This window comes from Hylobates moloch, unplaced genomic scaffold, assembly GCF_009828535.3.
Source record: "Hylobates moloch isolate HMO894 unplaced genomic scaffold, HMol_V3 SCAFFOLD_1, whole genome shotgun sequence".
Taxonomy (NCBI): Eukaryota; Metazoa; Chordata; class Mammalia; order Primates; family Hylobatidae; genus Hylobates; species Hylobates moloch.
In genome coordinates this window covers 177,141,444-177,165,126 of record NW_026652276.1, presented here as the reverse complement: position 1 = coordinate 177,165,126, position 23,683 = coordinate 177,141,444, and the positions used below count along the sequence as shown (strand labels likewise).

General features: G+C 36.0%; 1 protein-coding gene across 1 annotated transcript in view; it reads right to left on the bottom strand.

Annotated features, from left to right (window-relative positions):
* The window catches only part of SEMA3E (semaphorin 3E), a 116,238-nt gene that overhangs the window by 75,675 nt on the left and 16,880 nt on the right, over positions 1-23,683 (bottom strand). Inside the window, exons 2-3 of the mRNA XM_032761203.2 lie at positions 20,747-20,806; positions 18,008-18,127 (exon numbers count right to left, since the gene is read on the bottom strand). Of these exons, the coding sequence (XP_032617094.1) occupies positions 18,008-18,127; positions 20,747-20,806 (180 nt within the window). The remainder of the gene's footprint in view (positions 1-18,007; positions 18,128-20,746; positions 20,807-23,683) is intronic.

Genomic DNA, 23,683 nt, shown 5'->3' with positions numbered 1-23,683 from the left:
GATTGAAGAAGGGACAAAACCAAAAGTAGGACCCCAAGGGTTGGATTAGAGTTCCTGAACAAAAATCTAAACCTTTGGAACATGAAAGAGCCCATTAGGTATCCACTTCTGACAGAAAAAGGGTATAAAGTAAAAGTGTCATCACAATAACAAAGCATCAGTTATATGAACTGGCATAGGTCACAGAAGAATTATAGCAAGACAGACTAGATACTGCCTCCCCTGATGTATTCAACCAAGGCTTTGTTAATTTGAGTTAAGCAAAGGTTTATTTGCACAGCCTGATAGATAGCCTATGACTGATTCCAAATCAGGGTTGAAATAAAAGCAGTTCACAAAAGACACTATATAAGAGATAAAAATTTAAATGATGATTTATAAATGATTTGTATGGAAGAGGAAACAGTCAAAGAGTAATTATCCCAGAAAGCTGGAAAGATCATCATATATACATTTATACATATATATATATATACTTGCATATATGTGATCTTGAATTTTCAATATTGATTTTAAAAATTCAAAAAAAATTTAAAGAGTATTCAAATATTTGAACATACCAGTTTTAAACTTAAAAGTCAACATAATACTCAATTCTATTCAGAAGCATCTTTTATTGATTTATATTAATGCAACAACTATTTAAAGGTCTAGCAATTAATAGTTTATAAATAACTAGGTTAAGTTAAATAAAGTTAAGTAAAATAATGACCTGATATATATGTATATATATATATGTTTATTACATGTTTTCAATGAATGATTTCAATGACTGCTGCCAGCATTATGTTGAAGCATGAAGATATAGTTAGAAATGACAGTCTCTTCTCCAGAGATACTAATTCAAAATTAAGTTTTGTCTTAAGTACAATTAAAATCCAAATTAATCATTGAAGTAATTAGCTTCATCTGATAGAGGTTGAGATAAGATTAATAGAGGAGATGATGTGTGATCTGAGTCTTGATGGATGAGTTAGGATGTTCCAAACAGAGAATAAGGATAAGAGTTTTCCAAGTAAAGGAATCAGCATAGTGAATGCATGGACAAATTAGATAATACAGTCTTTGAAACATGGCACAAAATCTCGTGATTGTCTCTTTGGTCTCTTTTGTTGGAGAGGAGAGTCATGAAGGAAGCGTAGGATCTGTCTCTTCCTCTTGTCAAGAGGTCCTCCCTCCTCTGTCAACCTGAATGTGCAATTTTATTTATTAAAAGAATGGCTATCTTACATTGTCTCTAGGAAATTACTTTAGGGATAAATGTCCAGTAAACATAGAAAATGTGATTATAGATTTCTAGATAAAGATCAATTATGGGAATATGATTTTGGAGCCAGCCAACAGAGGGTAGATGTAGCTATGTAAAGAAATTAAGAATACCAAGGAAAGCATGCAATGTTGGAAAACACAGACCAAGAACAGAATTCCTGCAATCATCAACATTTAAAGGGCTGGGAAGGCAGAATATTCAGCATTTTTTTTTTTTTTTTTTGAGATGGAGTCTCATTCTGTTACCCAGGCCAGAGTGCAGTGGCTCAGTCTTGGCTCACTGCAACCTCCACCTCTGGGGTTCAAGAGATTCTCCTGCTTCAGCCTCCAGAGCAGCTGGGACTACAGGCACACATGAACACTCCTGGCTAATTTTTGTATTTTTAGTAGAGACGGGATTTTGCCATGTTGGCCAGGCTGGTCTCAAACTCCTGACCTCAGGTGATCCGCCCGTTTTGGCCTCCCAAAGTGCTGGGATTACAGGCATGAGCCACTGTGACCAGCCTCAGCATTTCAAAACTATGGGGAAAACATGCTCCTAAAAATGAAAGGAAGAAAGCTTCTATTTGAAAATTACTAATACTGTCAGATGCAGCAAGGAAGTAGTGGAGGAAAATGAGTTAAGGAAGACATTTAGCAACTAGAAGGCTGTAGGTAACAATAACCAGTCCATTTCAACAAAGTGATAGATGCACCTTGAGTCGAAGAGTAAATAGAAGTTGAGAAAGCAAAGATAGCAAATACAGACTATTCGTTCAAGATATTTTAGAAAATGCTGGAGTCAATAAATCAGCTTGTAGGTTAAGTATGGTTGAGGCAAAATTTTTGTTTGTTTTATAATTTTTATTTCAGAATAGAGAACTCTAAAACATTTTTATATTCTGGAAGGTAGAAGTGGAAAGAAAAAAAGGATATTTGGTGGATTAAAGTAATGAAGAAACAAAGAGATGTTATAAGAGTATAGGTGGGGCTGGGCACGGTGGCTCATGCCTGTAATCCCAGCATTCTGGGAGGCTGAGGCGGGTGTTTGGCCTGAGGTCAGGAGTTCAAGACAGTCCTGGCCAACATGGTGAAACCCCGTCTCTACTAAAAATACAAAAATTAGCTGGGCATCGTGGTGGGCACCTGTAATCCCAGCAACTTGGGAGGCTGAGGCAGGAGAATAGTTGGAACCCAGGAGGCAGAGGTTGCAGTGAGCCGAGATCACGCCATTGCATTCCAGCCTGGGTGGCAAGAGTGAGACTTTGTCTCAAATAAAAAAATAAATAAATAAATAAAAAGAGTATAGGTGGAATAAATAATCTGAGAAAGAAGAGTGAGGGCTTCATCTGAGAAAGGGGGAAAGGTAGCACCAAATATTTAAATTTAGAAGTGAAAGAGAGGGAAGTTATAGACTTTTACTTTATGGCCTCCATTTGCTTTTTTAAATAGGAGATATTTCAAATACTTTGAGTTAAAAAACTATGAAGGCAGCATTGGAGACTTAACATGAACAAAAGTAGCATCTTGTGTGCACTTACTGCATTCCGGTCCCTAAGGCAGCTGCTTTCCCATTTATGATGTCAAAAAATCCATGCAACTTTGACAAGCTACTCATTAAAATGGAGTCTTAAGTTTATAGATAAAGAAACTGAAGCTCAATGTGGATATTGACTCAGGGTTACACAATTAGTGAGTAGCAGACTTTGGATTTGAAATTTCATCTGTTAGTCCTAAAGCCTGTATTCTTCCCACTACGTTAATCTACTCCGATCCACCCTCCAGAATAGTAGCAACTTGGACAATGCCAAGAGTTAATTAAGGACTAAAAAAGATTGACCACATGTATATAGGCTCATCTGAATAACAGTGAAGGCATCCCACAATTGTCTCTAATGATATTCAGCAGTTTCAAACAGCAGTGGAGAAAACAAAAGGTTCAACTGAACCAAGGTCAATGAATTATAAAGGTGAATACACAGATACACAAAGAACCAAGTAGTTTGTGGTGGTGTTTTGTGAATATCACTGCAGTGAGGTCTCCTCTGTGTCAGAAGAAAGCAAAACCTGGGGGTATTGAAAGACTGAAAATGAGATGTCTACTGACAGCTGAGAATGAAGATCAAATTGAAAGAAAGAGTGGAAAAGCAGTGGAAGGTGTAGATTCACACAGCAGATGTTGCTTAGACACAATTGTTACCAACGTTAAACTCTCTGTGTGATCCTTCATTGTTTTACAAAATGCATCAATATAGTATATAATTTGGGAAAGCAACACATTATAATGAAAATAACTTGGCCTTTGACCATGAAGCTCAAGCTCTTCCAGTACTGTATAGCATTAAGAAGTGACTTCATTTCTTACTTTCTTCATTTGTTAAATGAGAATAACAATTCCTCCCTTGTGAAGTGTTATGAGTATCAACATAAATGAACAAAAACATCTGGCACAGGGTATGTACTTAATACATGGTAGCTCTATTTATTAAGATTCTTATTGGGATAATTTGATTCTTACAATAAGATTGTCAGATAGAAAATATTACTTCACTATATACTATTTTGGATTTAGTTGATGCCCTCTTAACTAATTTTGCAAATGAGAAAATGGAGGATTAGAGAGAAAAACAAACTGTCCTGAGGAGATTGGACTAGGATGAGAGAACAGCTTGTTAATTTTGTTCCAGAATTTTATTCTATAAATAAAACTGAATCTATATATTGATCAATTAATCGATATAGACTACAAAGTTTGTCAAATGGTTCAAATGGTTCAAATATGAGAATACGGGTGGACATATAAAACTCTATGCAACATTTTGGCTGGGACCTGTAATCCCAGCACCTTGGGAGGCCGAGGTGGGTGGATCACGAGGTCAGGAAATCAAGACCATCCTGGCCAATATGGTGAAACCCCGTGTCTACTAAAAATACAAAAGAAACTAGCTGGGCATGGTGGTGGGTGCCTGTCGTCCCATTTACTCAGGAGGCTGAGGCAGGAAAATCGCTTGAACCCAGGAGGTGGAGGCTGCAGTGAGCCGAGATCGCGCCACTGCACTCCAGCCTGTGTGACAGAGTGAGACTCTGTCTCAAACAACAACAACAACAACAACAACAACAACAACAAAGTCTATGCAACATTTTTCATCTTAGAAGAAGGAAGGCTATCGCTGGAGAAAAGCGAAAGATGAACACGGAGTTTATTTATTTACTCCAAATGCAAAATAGAAAAGATATTTAGGAAGAGAGATAGAAACATTGGGGGCATATCTCTCCAGTGACATTAAAGTTGCAGTTAGTATGGAAAACACTGGAGAAGATAGGCCAGTAAACAAAGGCACAGTGGCCAAAGAGGTAAGTGCCATGCCAAATGATATTTTTCCAACAGTAGGATAACAAAAAGATTCATTTCTGTTTGAGGCTCATATATTGTTTTTTTCAATTTCTAATAGGAAAATAATGTTAACACAATGGGTCCTCTTTTTCTACTGAACTCATCCACTTTTCTTTTTTATCTTTCTCTGTCTAGCTGTTTAATCCACGCAAACACTCAAAATAAAGTTTCTGGATAAAATATCTATAACAATGTGGAATTTTCAAAGTTAACACAATAAATGAGTAAAATTAGAGTTGACTTATATTTAAAATAATTTCCATTTGGAAAGTAAAACCTGACAAAATTCATCTTGCCAGTCCGGAAAAAGCAAGTCATTTTAATCAAGCCAATATTTTAATTAGCCCACCAAATTTAACTCTAGGTACATCTGTTCTATATCATGTCCATGAATTAGCAATATAGTGTGTGACTGAATTTATAACTAATTCAACTTGACTACACTAATAGAATTCAAGTTACTGTTAAGGAGTCAATGTATTACTTAATCACTTAAAATTATCCAAATATCTTAGTAAATATATTCTTAAAAACAAAAAAAAATTCTGGCTGAGTGTGGTGGCTTATGTCTATAAGCCCAGTGCTTTGGGAGGCTGAAGTTGGCGAATCCCTTGAGGCTAGGAGCCCAGGGCTATAGTGAGCTATGATCGTGCCACTACATTCAAGTCTGGGCAACAGAGTGAGACCCTATTCTAAAACAAAAACAAAACAAACAAAAACCAAGAAAGTCCTCCCAGGCTAGCATATTTTCTCCTTAGAGTCATTGTTTCAACAAATGTGAAATATATCTTTAGAGTTACTGAATTTAATGTCTTCAGTCATATTTTTTCAAAATTTCTCCAGATCCTTTAAAGAAAATTTGAAAACCTAATCTGATAACATTTCTAACCTAAAGCAGACTAATGTAGCTGCTACAAAACATCCACCATTACTCAGTAGCGGCATAAGGAAAAGAAATCATCTGGTTGCCACAGTATCATACATGTGAAAAGTGATGAACTAGGATAACATTAAGTTTTTGGTATGAGACACAAAAGTTCATACATAGAAAGCCTCAGATTTTTCTTTGTAATTGTCTTATTATGGACACTGCCCCTTATATCAAGAATTATGTTACAATTATGTCTCAAAGCTCAAAGATAGAAAAGTTAATAAAATAGCTACTTTATATTAAGTACTTAATTTACTACTGGCCAAATACAAACATATAACTTACATTTTAGGTTTGAATTTTTATACAATTAAATTTTAAGTTTTATTTTTTAAATTTTATTTATTTATTTATTTCTGAGACAGGTTCTGGCTTTGTCGCTCAGGCTGGAGTGCAATGGTGTAATCTCGGCTCACTGCAACCTCCACCTCCTGGGCTCAAGAGATCCTGCTATCTCAACCTCCTGAGTAGCTGGGACAACAGGCATGTGCCACCACGCCTAGCTAACTTTGGTATTTTTGGTAGAGACTGGGTTTCACCATGTTGCCCAGGCTGGTCTCAAACTCCTGAGCCAAAGTAATCCTCCTGCTTTGGCCTCCCAAAGTGCTAGGATTACAGGCATGAGCCACCACGACTGGCCTAATTTTTATTTTGGGTTTTAAAAATATTTTATGCTTAAAATATTTTATATTCATTTTTTATATTTAATTTCATATACATATATAAATTTAATTTTCACTACCGACTTTATGAAGACAATATTATTAAAAACCTTATAACAGATCTAGTTAAACTACAGAGACAAAATAAAAACCCAGGTATTCTTGAATCAAAAGCTTATGCCATTAATCTCTACTCCCTCACACACTAATGAGAACTATACAGCACATCATTTCTTTCGGACTTACCTTGATTGTCAATAAGTTCAATATCATAAGCAGAAAATGTTGGCTTTGATCTCTCTCCCTGTTTCTCTTTTCCCACCCCCTAATTATATACATTATATACATACAAATCAACTACTCTCTTCTACTGTTTCCTCCCAATTTTATTTTGGCCCTTGCTTCAAATTTTCTGTTTTAAACAGCACAAAAGGGGGCCGTAAAAGGAATTATCTTTCACTGATTATTTTCTGTATGCTGAGTATTGAGTTGGATATTTTATACTTGCTCCCTCATAAAATCCCCCAACAAACCCATTTGGCAAATGTCGAACAGCTCTTAAATGGCAAACTGAAGACTTCAGCTCAAAAGTGACTGAAAACCTCAATAAGCACATAAAAGGCGCACAATTTTCTTGAGCATCAGAAAAATAGAAATTAAGACCACAATGTGACACAACTATGCAGCCATTAGAATGCTAAGAAAAAGACAGACAATGCTTAATGTGGAGTAACTGGAGAACTTATACACCACTTGTGGACATAAAATAGGTACAATGACTCAAAAATGGTTTAGTAGTGTTTACTAAAGTTGAACATATGTGTCCTCTATGGCACAGCAATTCCACTACTAAAACATACTAACTAAAAACACACCCATAAGTTCACCAAAAGATATGGACAAGAATGCTCATAGCAGCATAATTACAGCACAATTGCGATAAACAATTAGAATGATCAGAAAAAGAGTGGGAAAGTAAATTGTGTTATATCCATGTAAAGAAATAAAATACAGTAATGAAAACACATGAACTAAAACAACACACAACATAGATCAATCTCAGTATAATTGTTGAGCAAAATAAGCTAACCACACAAAAAATACTTGGTGTATGATTCCATTACATAAAATTCTAAATGAGGCAAAACTAATCGATGATGATAGAAATCATAATAGTGTTTATTTCGGGGGTAGTTATTGAAGGTGGACAACAGACTCTGGGGCACTGGTGTTCTATTTATTGATCTAGATGCTGCTTAAACTGATGTGTTCAATTTTTGAAAAAAAAATAGGTTACTTTTTTTGTCTGTATACTTTTCTTTATTCATTTTATAAGTTAACAAAACTGGTGTACTTAACGAATGTCTCTGCTGTTTATGTTATGCTTAATTTATGTTTTAAAGACCAGAAAAGTAAAAACAAATACATATTATCATGTTATCACTAAACCTTTCCAAGAGTTGGCAGAATCTATATAATTAAAAGAAAAAAGTTGTCAGGGGAGGGGGCAATATGCTTTAGTTTTGTTCCTCACCCAAATCTCATCTTGAATTATAGCTCCCATGGAGTCGTGGGAGGAACCAGGTAGAGATAATTGAATCGTGGGGGAAGTTTCCCCCATCCTGTTCTTGTGATAGTAAGTTCTCATGAGAGCTGATGACTTCATAAGGGGCTTTCCCCCTTTGCTCAGCATGTCTCCTTCCCGCCATCATCATGTGAAGAAGGACAGGTTTGCTTCCACTTCCACCATGATTGTAAGTTTCCTGAGGCCTCCTCAGCCATATGGAACTGTGAGTCAATTAATCCTCTTTCCTTTATAAATTACCCAGTTTCAGGCAGTTCTTTATAGCAGCATGGGAATAGACTAACACAGGGGGACTTGCAAATTCCTTTTATAAACACTTTAACCAACTTAACCAAAAAAGGGTTAAAATAAAAACAAAAACTCACCAAATTTAAATCTTTTACATATTATAATCGAGGCCTGAAATTTTTAATTTAGACTTAGAATCTTGGAGTTTTACATCAAGGCATAAATGTAACAAACCCATTCATTTATTTACACATTCATTCATTCCATAGTTATTTACTACTAGATTCTAAGCACTTAAGGGTTTTCAGGAGGTGCATATTCCTTCAAGTACTTGAGTAGCAAATGCAAATGCCTCTTATTGCCAGGTGGAGATGGCAAACTGGCAAAATGCCTGGGTGCAAGTGTGCATTGTGTGCTTGATAGAAACTGTGGAATATTGTTAAGCACATGTCCCATGTGGAAAGTGGGGCTGCAACTACTTAGCACCAACTGGTTCTTTTCATGTGGGTCCATTGAAAATCACAATTTACTATGTGAAACCAACCAGTTTTTAAAAGTATGCTCTTTGCAAGAAAACAAACAAGAAACACTATGACAAACAAAGCACATCTGTGAGCTGAATTGGGCGTATTGCTGCCAGTTTCTAACGTCTGATTAAACTAAAGAGACATGAATGCTTGCTGGGTCACAACCATGAGAAGCTCATTTGCCCTTTAGGTGCCAAACCACTCAAAGCACCACACTCATTCTCCTTCTTCTGGTTTGCTGTAGCTTCAGGATTAAGGGTTTAAAAATAAATTGCTTAATTAAATACATTATGGTTTATTCTTACCATGAAATACTAGGCAGGCATTTGAATGAATGAGATAGAATTATATCCATATGTGTATGTGTATGTGTGTGTGTGTGTGTGTGTATGAATGTCCATGAAATATTTTGATTGAAAATCAACAAAATCATAATTAGGACTGCAAAATCAGAATTAGGAATGCCATGGAAGAGGTGGGCAAACGTTGGCTTTGGAGCATTTCACTTTTCCTTATTTTGACTTCTTCCATGTATTTATATTTGTTCAAGTGAGGGAGAAAAAAAAGCCCTCATAAATGCTCATCATAAAAGCCCTCATAAAAGCCCTCAAAATGCTCCCTGTGAATTAAACCTCCTAGTTCTTTAATTAGTTACAGAGTTCTGGTTCGACATATGCCTCTCTGGCTCCCTCATTCCCTAGTGGCCACCTGCAAGGCTGCTCAGCAACATAAGCATCACGCTGTTTCTCTCAGGGCCTTCCCTTTGCTCACAGGCAAGGTAAGCAGAGTGAAGAAGGCGCAAGAGAGTGAGGTTTCTTACTAACTGCCTCACACACAGAGAGGGTGCAAGAGAGTGATCCATAAGTGACATCTGTCAAGAAGTCTACTTTTCCAATAGCTTTCATATAATCATTTTCAGACAAAAACTAGCACAAGGAATCCTCTTTTCCTTCCCATCAGAAAATCATTTAACCAGCTTTCACTAATAAGATTGACAGGAGAGGAAGGCCAGAAGGAATAATCCCTCTATTCTGGAACATTTTTAAATAACCTTGGGTGTTTTAAAATCACAAAAATAATAGACGGCAAGCTTCTGGAGAAAGTGTCAGGATCACCTTTTAATGCCCCGGGGAACATAACACTGCCTTTTCCATTAGCTGCACTGAAAAGTATCTTTTGATTTCAGTAAAGAAAGCAGAAGAAACAATGTAGAAAATGGCATACTCCAATGGATAAAATGCATAGTTTCTTTTAAAGTATTGGTTTCCATTGAATTCTTCTAATGCTAATTCATATCATTCATATATATATATATATATATATTTGAGATAGAGTCTCACTCTGTAACCCAGGCTAGAATGCAGTGGTGCAATCTCGGGTCACTGTAACCTCTGCCTCCCAGGTTGAAGCAATTCTCATGCCTCAGCGTCCAGAGTAGCTGGGATTACAGGGGCCCACCACCACACCTGACTAATTTTTTTGTATTCCTAATAGAGATGGGGTTTCACCACGTTGGCCAGGCTGGTCTTGAATTCCTGACCTCCTGTGATCTGCCCACCTTGACCTTCCAAAGTGCTAGGATTACAGGTGTGAGCTGGATATTTATTGGGTAGCTACTATGTTAGTGTAAATAATTATCTCTTTTGCATTTAACTTTCCATATCAACTCTAATGCATAAAATACTCCCATTCTCCCTACTGAAAAAAAAAAAAAAAAGTACCATTGTCAGGTAATCTCCATTTTTATGGCCTTTAATCTCCATTACATTTCTAGCAAAAACCAAACCAAAACAAACAAACAAAACCATGTACAGTAATTAGTCTGCAGAACGAAAAACTCATAGACTGAGACCAAAACAAAACATATCCTGACTTCATAGGGGAATGCTCATTACCTTCTAATCACTTACTTGAAATGAAAATATTAAAAATTACCGTAATTTTTAAATCAGTAAAACATTTCTATATATTATTTTCAAATAAATGGATCAACAAATTACAGACCAGGGTCATTCTTCACATCATGTGACCAATAAGGTTTATAAAAATATCTTGGTATAAATTACAATCTGGACATTTTTGCTAACTAAAGTCTAGTTTAGTATATAAAAATTATCTGAAAGTATAAATGTTATAAAAATGTAATGTAAATTTTCATATATTTATTCTATTAAATTGGCTATTACCCACTCTAGATTTTTACAAATTATTTTAAAATGATTATCTTTAATATTTTTACCCACTATTAAGATAACTTTGGGCCGGGCGTGGTGGTTCAAGCCTGTAATCCCAGCACTTTGGGAGGCCGAGGCGGGTGGATCACGAGGTCAGGAGATGGAGACCATCCTGGCTAACACAGTGAAACCCCGTCTCTACTAAAAATACAAAAAATTAGCCTGGCGTGGTGGCGGGTGCTTGTAGTCCCAGCTACTCGGAGAGGCTGAGGCAGGAGAATGGCGTGAACCCGGGAGGCGGAGCTTGCAGTGAGCCAAGATGGCGCCAGTGCACTCCAGCCTGGGTGACAGAGCGAGACTCCGACTCAAAAAAAAAAAAAAAGATAAATTTGATAAACAAGCAATAATAAACAAATACAACAGAAACTCATAAAAATAACAGATTTGGAAATCTTCAGAATTTCAGGGGTTTAGAATTGGGTGCAGGAAGAGTTGATATTAAAGAAAATGGTTTGTAAAATTAAGATATGCATATTTATTTGTGAAAGGCCAAAGAATATTAAATGCATGGCTATAATGATCTCAGTTGTGAAAGAGAAAAGACACATTTCAGTCACATAATGGGTGACTTTTTGAACCTCAAAAACTTACAAGTTTTGTTGAATATCCCAATGAATTTTTTACTTTGTACTATAAGCAGAACCAAAAAAAAAGTTAAGAAACAAACGTTAATAAAATACTTTTGAGGAAAACATCTGATTCTAAAATTCATGTATTTGTAGCATGTATGTTTTAATTTATTTGGAATAATAATCATCGCCTAAAAATATATTTTCAATATTTACTTAAAATATGGTGTTCAAGCTTTCAGGGACCAATGAGGTAACATGTAACACATATGACCTTAAAAGGCAAGAACATTGTTATGTCTAAATAGTAATCTCCTGCTGTCACATTACAAAATATTTAACTACAGAATACAAGCAACTGCAAAATGACATCATTTCCAGTCTATAACATTTAACTGTGGGCTACCTTTTAAAAACATTATTTGTGTAAAGTATCTAACATATTTTCAGAGAGATTTGTACTCTTATAGGTATATGTATAACCCTTATGATTTTGAAGCCAATACTATCCAAATAACTGCGCTGCTACTTTCTGCACTAGAGGAAACTTTTATCAAAACCATATACTGAAAATCACCGAGTACATTGTTGATTATCTTTGATGCAAAATACATTTGCATGACTAATTTAGTCTGCATACTTAAAACTTAATATAAATATGCTCTAAATAAATATAGACTGAGAAAATATACTGTACACTGTTAAAATATGGCAGCAGTGTATATTCAAATGCTTATGCCCTCAAGGACAATCAAATTTTCCCAGGTTTGGGCAGAAAAATTCTGCAGATGTCCCACACATTCATCCCTTAATCTTTGCAAAGAGAAATGCAGTTTTCTTTTAAGAGGAGCACTACAAAATTCAAAAAAAGAACAGCTTCATTTCTCATCATTCATTCTGGGCCTATGCCTTGCCTCTCCCAGAAACATTTTCTAAAAATCCCTGTATTAATGCAACCTTTCTTTAACATGTAAGATATGGAAAGAATACTGTGGTGGGTAGAATGCTTATGGTGTTCAAGAATCCCACTCTCAAATATAGCTGTACTATACAATCCCCCTCCTCTGGGTGTTGGCCCACCTGTGAATATGGTAAGAAATCACTCCTTGGCCGGGCGCGGTGGCTCACGCTTGTAATCCCAGCACTTTGGGAGGCCGAGGTGGGCGGATCACGAGGTCAGGAGATCGAGACCATGATGAAACCCCGTCTCTACTAAAAATACAAAAAATTAGCCGGGCGTGGTGGCGGGCGCCTGTAGTCCCAGCTACTCGGAGAGGCTGAGGCAGGAGAATGGCGTGAACCCGGGAGGCGGAGCTTGCAGTGAGCCGAGATCGCGCCACTGCACTCCAGCCTGGGCGACAGAGCGAGACTCCGTCTCAAAAAAAAAAAAAGAAATCACTCCTTATACTACTTTATATGGCAAACATGATGGGATAGTCATTGTCGTGATGAAGCTGTGTTGTATGATTCCCTCTTAGTAAACTGAACCGAAAGATTTGCCTGCTGGCCTAGAAGAAGTATGCAGCCATGTCATGACAGGGCCGCATGGCAAGGAACTGCATGTGGCCCCCAGGAGCTGACAGCAGCCCCTGGCTGATGGCCATCGAGAAAATGAGGACCTTGGTCTTACAACTGCAAGGAAATGAATTCTGCCAATAACCTCATGGACTTGGAATATGACCCTGAGCTCTAGAAAGATTGCAACACCTTGATTTCAGTCTTGGGAGACCTTTAGCAGAGGAGCCAACTAAACAGTGCCTGGACTCTCTTGTCCCACAGAAACTGTGAGATAGTAAGTGTGTGAAGCTGTGTTTTAATCAGCTACATTTTTGGTAACTTGCAAGAAAGAAAACTAATACAAATAGTAACGTGCTAATATTCTTGTGCTAAAGTTGTCTCATTCTTAAGAGAAATGTTGGCTGTTGAGTAATAAAACCATTTTAATTTTGCAAGAGTTCAAGGTCTTTGCCAATTCTCTAGAAATATGTGCTTTATACCTAAAACTGTTTCTTATTGTCTGAGCATCTACATTCAACACATAATTTCCATTTTCTTTGAGATGTGAGTAAAATCAGAGGTGGACATAAACTTGTAGTAGTTTATATTTGTATCACTTGTTACTATTTAAAAAGTACTCTGAGACTTTAGAGAGAATAGCAGCAGGCACATTCATTTCATTCTCCATGAAATCCCCGCATAAAAACAGAGGGATTAAGTAGGATGCAAAATCAAAAGCTCATCAACAACGCCTGTAGCAAAAAATAAATAATTTAAGTTTTCTCTATCTGCTATTCTAAGAAAAATCTTCTTTTAGCATTCTTACACTTTTTATGTTCTTCTCCATATTTATTTTCTTTAACAACTCATTTCTTTTATTTATTTATCTATCTATCTATCTATCTATCTATCTATCTATCTATCTATCTATCTATCTTCTATCTATCTATCTATCTATCTATCTATCTATCTATCTATCTATCTTTGAGTCGGAGTCTCGCTCTTGTCGCCCAAGCCGGAGTCTCGCTCTTGTCGCCCAAGCCGGAGTGCAATAGTGCAATCTTGGCTCACTGCAACCTCCGCCTCCCCAGGTCAAGCGATTCTCCTGCCTCAGCCTCCCGAGTAGTCAGGATTACAGATGCCATGCCGGCCACCATGCTTGGCTAATTTTTATATTTTTAGTAGAGATAGGGTTTCACCATGTTGGCCAGGCTGGTCTTGCACTCCTGACCTCAGGTGATCTGTTGGCCTCGGCCTCCAAAAGTGCTGGGATTACAGGCATGCGCCACTGCGCCCAGCCACGACTCTATTTCTTGATTAAATCAATGATATTATTGCATTTATTGTGTCACTATTCAGTAATCTCCTTTCTAATTACTTATGCCCTTACTAAAACTGTACCATTGATAATATTAACTATCATTTTAAAACTTTTCATTTCTTTTACAAGTGTAATTCTGATTTTGCACTAACCTGATTTGCCTTATATCCAATTTTTCTCTGAGTGCTCATGACACTCCCTAGACATTCTACCAGCACCTAAATAATGGCACTTTTCAAGTTATTTTGGGAAAGTGAGAGTGAGAAAAGAAAAGTGAGAGCAGAATGAGAGAGAAGAAAGACTCTCAGAGGAAACTATTAACTACTCCCCCAGGGTTTAATAATTCAGTCTATTCTGAGAACACCCTCTCATAGCTCCAGACTCACTCTTTCAAATAACCATAAGTGAAAATGAAAAAATTAAAACAGAAATACTGGACATCTGTTAGATTCTTACAAAAACCTACCCTGCTTCCATAGCTCTCTCTTGCTTGTAAGAACTTTGTATTTCTTCCCAATCAGCAAGAAATAAAATTAGAATTGTTTTTTAATTCCCTTTCATGTTTGACATCAGACAAAATACTAAGTTACAGAAACTGTCCTGCTGAGCAGCTTCTCACTTGAGTTCAACACTTCCTTTTCTTTCCTGTTGCAACAACAGTGTTAAATACCTTCATGATCTCTCATAAAGATCATATAATAGCCTCCTTAAATTTCTCTCTGCTTTTCATCTCTCCCTGCTTGAATCAATCTTAAATATTATGAATGTCTTGTCAATCAAATACTCTGTTCAAAACTCCTTCATGGTCTCCGTGCTGTCTTTACAATAACACAAAATGCCAATGTGTCGTATTAAAATCTTCCACCAACTTGTCCCAGTTTTATCTCCTGCTGTTCTCTAACCAACATAAATTTCTGCAAACCAATTCCGTACATCCCTGCCTCTTCGCTGCTTAATCAAAGTATTCTCCTTGCCTAAATGATTTGTAACTTTTCATTCCCTCATGTAAAATTGCACCAAGCCTTTAAATGGTATTTTGGGGATAAATCTCATACTGCTTTTATTATCGGATGGTCACCAGTTTCTCTTGTGACATATATATAAGTTTTTCAAAATATATTATATCTGATATTTAGATAATTATGTGGGATATTATTTCAATCATAGAAACATTCAACTATTGGAATTTGATTGAAATAATATTCAATCATATTTTAAGATTCTAACATGACTCGAATATTTCAATCATATTTAATATTTAGATAATTATGTGATATAAAGTTATTCAATATCATGTGTATGAAGTGGAAGTACACCAAGTTCCAGTTCTGCTAATGATAATGCATCTTATATTGGACAAATCTTTCAAAGAAAATGATGATAAACTATATATATATATTTATTTATTTTTAAAAACTTCTAGAAGGCACTGGAGATCAATTAAGAATAGATAAAGACTAAAGAGATTTTTCTTTGAGGAAACCCCTTAATTCACGTGGAAATGAATGGCTAGAACTCAAGCAGAAAAGTGAGTGGTGAAATCGAGAAGCTATGGTATGTACCCTTATAAATTATCTTCAACATCCCTGTCTAACATCTGAACTGTATGTGCAAGCAAATGAAAGGCAGTGGCTGGAAAGTTGTAAAAGGTGGCTACTGCCCATTGCAAGTTTACATGGGCTAATACACCTTTCAAGTAAACTATGCTCTGTATGGTACATCCAATGGGGTGAGCTTAATAGCGCATTGGAGATATCAGGAGAAAGAGTACATGAATTTGAATATAATCAGTAGAATTTTTCCAATCTGAAAAGTAGAGGAAAAGAAGGTTGAATAAAAATGAACTGTGTGCCTTAGATCAATGCCTAGAAGTCTAACAAATATATATATATATGTATTTTCTTTTTTGTTATATATATAAAAGTATATAGATGCATATATATTATTATATGTTATATATAACTATATATAGTTATATACGACAAATATAAATATATATATACGTGTATATATCTATATATATATATATAGATATATATATCCTGAAGGAAAGGAGTGGGTAAATGAAGGAGAAACATTATTTGAAGAAATAATGACCAAAATTTACCAAATTAGATGGAAAGAATAACGTTATGTATCCAAGAATCTCAGTATCCTAAGAAATACAGATACTGATCCCTCCCACTCCTGCACACATAAAGTCACACTATTGAAACTGTTGAAAACCAATGATAAAGACAAAATCTTAAAAGATAAAGCAATTTTAAAAGGGAAACATCAATAGGAATAAAGCTTTACTTTACATTAGAAAGAGATTAGAAGACAAAGCAGTTTTGAGATACTGAAAGGAGAAAACAAAACAAAACCACAAAGCAACTATTAATGCAGAATTCTATAACCAAGGAAAATTCCTTTGAAAATAAAGGTGAAACAAAAGCATTTTCAAATAAATGAAACTGAATTTGTTTCTAGCAGATTCGCACCACAAAAGGTATGTATTCTGACTGTGTATATACATACACACGTATATACATATGTATACTTTGTTGTATACATTTATATATTCTGACCTTACAGTGGCCTGATTTGCCTTCCATATCTCTAAAGTTCTACTTTTATGTCATCTACATTGTTTCTTTAAAATGATTCAATAAATACACTATGATGTATTTTGGATGTTAGTTAATTTAATCTACAACTAGGAGTGGTTAGTTAACATTTAAAATATGCTAATGATAAAAATCTCCCTATATAGATAGTTAACAGCTGAAGTAGTTAAATCACGGGCACTCTCCAGGGGCAGCTATTGAGCACTTCAAATACATCAAATTATATTTGCACCTGAGGGTTAACTAGTATAAGGAATATCAGAAATAATATTTTAGTGGTGAAACGGTGTTCTTTGTATGTGGTGGCTTAAAATATTAATATTTTATGGCCACTGCTGCACTTCCATAAATGGAATATAAGAATCATGAGTCTAGCTGCTTAACAACAGAATATCTAGAACTCGATTTTATCTGTGCCTTGTCTTAATGTAGGACTCTGCCCTCCAGTGTAGATGAAAAATAACAGATTCTACATGAGTATATTGTTTCATATGCTTCAGGGTAAAATTGTGATATAGAGTGCTTCAAAATGTACCTAAAATTAATGAGAGTTGAGATTCACCCAGCTTACAGGAATAGGTTATAGAGTGATCTTTGAGCCTGCTTGCTAGTAAGTATTATATGTGTGGCAGGATTCAGTTGGGATTTGCTTTTATTATGCAGTATCACCTAGTGGCAAGGTCTTAGCAGAAGAGATGTATAACTGGCACCAAGTAATATTTATCTTAACTCAGTTTGAAATCTTCCCTACCTCACCTGACCATGAGAAAGTAATTACAGAATCAAAAAGTCTTTGCATGTCCCTTGTAAAATATTATATTTTATTTATGTAAATTATATATATACACACACATACACACACACCTATATACATATTCCAGTTTGGTGGTTAAATTAATGAAAATATTAATATAACACAATAGAGAACACAGTTTGATGTTAAGAGGTGTTCTTAAGTGGGCAAATTAAGGAAATAAAATTGTTCAGTGAATTGAGTACATAGTGAATTAATTGGTTCACAGATCTTGTACCTGACAAGAATTTTAAAGGCTTAGAAAGATAATTTCTCTGTCTCGAGCAAACTAATTCAGTATATCACGAATGCTTTTATCTTTCTTGGGAAGAAATGCTGCAGTCTTTCTTTGAGAACAAGGTCGTTTTAAGCATTATTTTTATTGACAGCAATGAATGAAACATCTTACCTCCAAATGATATCCAACTCTGATGAAGGCGCAAACTGGATCAAAAGCTCCAGTACCACAGGTCAGAAGGTGTGTCCTGTTATAGTGATGCAAAACCCGAACATAATTTGCACATTCACCCTAAAGCAGGAAAAAAAGGGAAGGAATCTATCAGTATAATAAACATGTTTGGTCCTTTTTGATTTTTGTTTTTCCTAGCCCTAGAAATCTCATGTTTTACCATAAATCTCTGTTGAGTGAAGGAGGCAAGAGGGGTAGAAGAAAAGAGGACAAGAACTTGGAGAAGAAACTGGGGTGATTGAAACACATTTTGGTTAGCAGTGATGTGTAAATTATATTTTATAATGAGAGTGCATCATTTTTCATGTATTCTAGTTTACAATTGAGGAATAAAAAAAGCACTATTCAGAAATTTCTTCAAGTGTAAAAATTCTCATGGCAATATGTTCCACTAAGTAAGTTATTCCCAATGCTGTCAGTTTTTTAAGTACAGTATAAACCATGAATCAGCATAAAGTCATTAAAACCAAAAATTTGAAAAAGCACAGTTATTCGTATGGAAATATGTAGTCTTTTTTTTTTTTTTTTTTTCCAAGACAGGGTCTCACTCTGTTGCCCAGGCTGGAATGTAGTGGTGCAATTTCAGCTCACTGTAGCCTCGCCTTCCCAGGCTCAAGTGATCCTCCCACCTCAGCCTCTGGAGTAGCTGCAACTATAGGCATGTGCCACCATGCCCAGCTAATCTTTTCGTATCTTTTGCAGAGATGGGGTTTCCCCATGTTGCCCAGGCTAGTCTCAAACTCCTGGGCTCAAGCGATCTGCCTGCCTCAGCCTCTCAAAATATGTAGTCTTTAGGGCAAACAGAATTTTAATATTTTGGAAAGTAAGTCTTATATTCTCACACTCACAAATTCACATAAAGCACCTTCAGAGAGAATTGTTAAGTAAAGAAAACTAACCAATAAAAATAACATTTTGTTGTAGGACTATAATAAGATTACTATATTACTGTAAGAAATAGTAGTAGACTGGGGATCAGCAAACTTTTTCTGTAAAGGACCAGAATGTAAATGTATTTAGTTTGATGAGCTATCTGGTCTCTGTTGCAACTATTCACCTTTGCAGCTATAGCATGAAAGGAGCCATAAACAATACAAAACTAAATGCGTGGGGCTGTGTTCAAATAAAACTTTATTTACAAAAGTAGGCAACAAGCCACCTTCGGCCTAGAAGCTCTAGTTTGTCAACACTGGTATTCAACTCTAAGCTTCTTGAGGACAGAATCTATTTTACACATCTCGGCATTTCCCAGTTAATTGAGCACAGCACCTAATACATAACACATGCTTAACAAAGCTTTAATATATCCATCAGTAAGTGAATTTTATCATCAGTATACTGAATTTAAAAAAAAGTTTACAATTGCTTCAAAATCAACTTGGCTAATTTTAGCAAGCATTCTTTTGACAAATTAGGTGTTGCTATTCCATTAAAAATAAATTATGAAATAAATACTAAACTCTTTTAGTGCCCAGTATTACTTGAAATCAATACATGCAATCATCAGTTACTGTCACATTTTATAAGGACCTGTTGTGATTTCAGCACTTTAAAGTATATCCTATAACAGTATTAGGAGGAAAAGGCCAGCAGAATCACTTGGCAAGAACGAGGAGTGCACTATTGAATTGATTATCCAGAGCACACAGGTATATTTATTTCTTCAAATTTGCATTCATATGATCTTTTATTCTTTGGGTGACCCATATATTTGGCAGAATTTGATCATTCAGGGATGGTGAAAATATCTGTTGTTTATTTCCATAAGCACCTGCATTTCCTCTCTTGACACACCGTCACATCTGAGAGGGAGCCTATTAGACCACATTTGGGCTCAGCTGAGCTAGATTGACATGGCCTAAGAATATGTTCAATTAGTCAGCATCACGCTGTGGGCTAAGGCAACAGGAATGTGCTGACTCACTCCTTGGCTGTGACCCAGCTGCTACAGAGAATGAGGAGTTGGTATAATGTGTGTCAGTCATTTATATAGTTTTTTTTTTAACTGAAGAAAAAGGATAAGTTCACTTTCACAGGCAGATGTCCAGGACTTCCTCCAGGGTGCATTTGTGTCACAAAACCAGCTAGCCACTGCTCGCATGTGAAAGTCCTATCACTGACGTCTTAGTGTGTTAGGGACTTTGTCGGGGTGCTGATGCACAGCATTTTGCCACTCACACCCAGCAGGGAAACTACAGAGAGAAAAATGCTTCTTATAGTAGAAGAGACCCTAAAAATATTTAGGAATAGGTAAAATGTGTTTATTGCCTCTCTCAAACTTTTTGTTTCTTCATTCACTTCTAATTTACTAAACAATGTAAAGTGAAATCTCACAAAGAATGTGCTTAACTGTTCCTAGAAAAAAAAATTACCTGCAATTATTTTTCTGCCAAATACATGGGAAATAAGCATTAGTATAAGGAATTTATAAACCCAAGTTGATTAAGAAATTAAAAAACAAAATAAAAACCAAGATCTCAATGGCATCTCTGCTTCCTTTAACTCTACATTGAAATTAATTTTACATAATTATGTGTTTTATATGCCTATACTTTTTTTTGTGAACCAAATTGCATACATGCTTTTATAAGAGCAAATAAAAATTCAGTGATTCAGTTCTTTGTGGTTAACTAGGGATATAACTGATGATTTGTTTAATTTACAATGAATCATACTTACCGCATCTTTTCCCTTCATTATACATTCTTCCATTTTTAGAGCTGTACTCGGCCAGTGTATCTAAATAAAAGATAATGTACTATTATGACAACTGCATATAAAAATAAACCACACTGAAAACCATTTCACTTTCTTCTATAGTTCAAAACATTTCCATTTTTTTTTTGTATTTTCTGGTAAGATACAATGGGGCTTTGTGTTATTCACATGATTATTTGCATAATTAAGAAACGTATCTCTGGGCTTTTACTTTATGATAAATCCTTTTTTTTCTGCAATATTTTTGAAGGCTCACCTCAAGTCTTGGCCCTTCAGAGGACAGCCATGCCTTAACCAGCCCTTTCCCATATTAAACCTGACTGCTCCTCCAACTCAGGCACCTCCTGCAGTTTCTTGTGTTTTTACTACTTAACACAGAACTTCTGTGTGGTGCGCTCTCCGTAATGTTTGCCGCATACAATGATTAAAGGATGAATGACTCTTTAAATGATGACTTACAATGTATCACCCAGTAATACACCATACTGTCTCTTTGATTATTTATTCATTTATTTATTTTTATTTTTTTGAGGTGGAGTCTGGCTCTGTCACCCAGGCTGGAGTGCAGTGGTGCGATCTTGGCTCATTGCAACCTCTGCCTTCTGGGTTCAAGCGATTCTCCTGCCTCAGCCTCTGGAGTAGCTGGGACTATGGCACCTGGCTAACTCTTTTGTATTTTTAGTAGAGACAGGGTTTCACAGTGTTAGCCAGGATGATCTCGATCTCCTGGCCTCGTGATCTGCCTGCCTTGGCCTCCCAAAGTGATTATTTTTTTAAAACATTGTTTACCAGTTTCCAACTGGATATCCAAAAGTTTTCATTGTATTTTAAGTTTGTTGGTTTCTTCCTTTATACATTCCTTAAAACTTATATTTTAAGTTTGCTGTTTTACTCTCTGATAAGGAAAACATATCGAATTTTTCTTTTTCACCTCCAATAGTATCTAGCACTTTCCTGAGACCACAAGCAGAAATCAGTTATACTTGTTAACTGGTTCCACAAATTTCTAATTGCAAAACTTAATTTATTTTTGGAAGAAATTTTTTTCTTTATCACTTTCTTTCCTTTTCTAAGACTCTTTTTGGTCCTCTTTTTGCTTTATCTATAGAATTGATTGTACTATGTGCCAGGCATTGTGTTAAGAACTTTATTTTATTTTTTCCTTCTTTTGCTTTATCAACTTATGTGCAGAGGTTTGAGTTCGTTATATTACTCAATTCATGATTCATTTTCATCAACACTCTTAAAAGGTCCCTCTTTTATTTTAGTTAATTATTTATTTCCTTCTTCCCACTCCATGTTTTATTTCCATCCTCCAGGAGGCAACTATTGTATCCTGTTACCAAGTGCCTTCTTTGTATGTACTCTTTTAAAGTGTATACTATTGCTTTTTGTGCATATATTTCTAATTTATGTAAATAGTATTGAAGTTAAATCTCATCTTTCTTATGTTTTTCACTAAGAACTGGGTTTTTGAGTTCCCTCAATAGTCCTATGCACACATATAGTCTGCATTTCTGAGTGTTTTGTAATGTTAAGGTGTGGTTCCCCCACATTTTCTTATCAACTCTCCCAGCGATGGATACCCAGATTGCTTCCAAGTCTCTTATCACATCAAACAAATTGTTACTTTTTTGTACATGCTCTTTTTGGATCTGTGTAAGAAAATCGTTGGTATATATATACAACATAAGAATTACTGGGTCTCAGGGCAAGTAAGTATTGCATCTGTGAATGTAGTTCCGGACTGCTCTCCAAAATGGCTACATGTCTGTACTAGCAATCCATTCCCCCATACCCTCACTTAGCATTATCAACTTTTCCAATTTTTGTGTCAAGTGCTTTAAATACAATATCTAATTTAATCCTTACCACAACTTTATCAAAGAGATGCTATTACTTTGGGAGTTTCTTTTAAAAATTCATATTTATCTGTGGAAACCCACATTGCGATAAATCTATAGGTGGAAACAAAGGAATATGATCCATTTGAGTAACTGTAGCAACTGCTCAGTTCCCAAATGTTTTTGTGGCTCGAGAGCTTAAGTCTCCTACTTAATATTGTTTATCCCCACATCTGCTGGATCAATCACCTTCCCTCACCAGAATGAAAAAGCTCAGTCCACCTCCTTTCTTAAGTTCCCTCGGAATTTCAAGGGAGCACCATCTGATATATCAGTTTCATGGGCTTGACTGATCAGGTGATTTATCTTGGAGAGATGGTGTTTCTCGCCAAAACACTCTACAGTTTTTACTTAATTGCCTCCATTGAAGCCAGATGATATGATTAGGCTGTGTGTCCCCACTCACATCACATCTTGAATTGTAATTCCCGTAATCCCCATTTTTCAAGGGAGAAACCAGGTGGAGGTCATTGAATCACGGAGGCCGCTTCCCCCATGCTGTTCTCGTGATAGTGAGTGAGTTCTCACAAGATCTGATAGTTTCATAAGGGGCTCTTCCCCCTTGGCTCGGCACTTCTCCTTCCTGCTACCTCGTGAAGGAGGTGCTTTGCTTCCCCTTCAGCTTCCACCACGATTGCAAGTTTCCTGAGGCCTCCCCAGCCATGCTGAACTGTGAGTCAATTAAACCTCTTTCCTTTAAAAATTATCGAATCTCGGTAGTTCTTTATAGCAGTGTGAAAACGGACTAATACCCCAGGCTACCTAAGAATTTTTCTGATTCCCTTTTGTAGGAAATCACTTTTTATTGTCAAGTTAACATTTTGATGAAGGAGTCAAAATAACACAGCCCAGCAGCATGGGCCTCTAAAGATGTCATTAACATTTTTACGAACAGCCTCTTTTTCCTCAGTAGGCTTAAGAGTCCTCAGAGACCTTGGTTGAGAAGGATTCAGGTACAGCCTTTTCCAGTCCGGTGTCAAGGTGTACTGTTGTT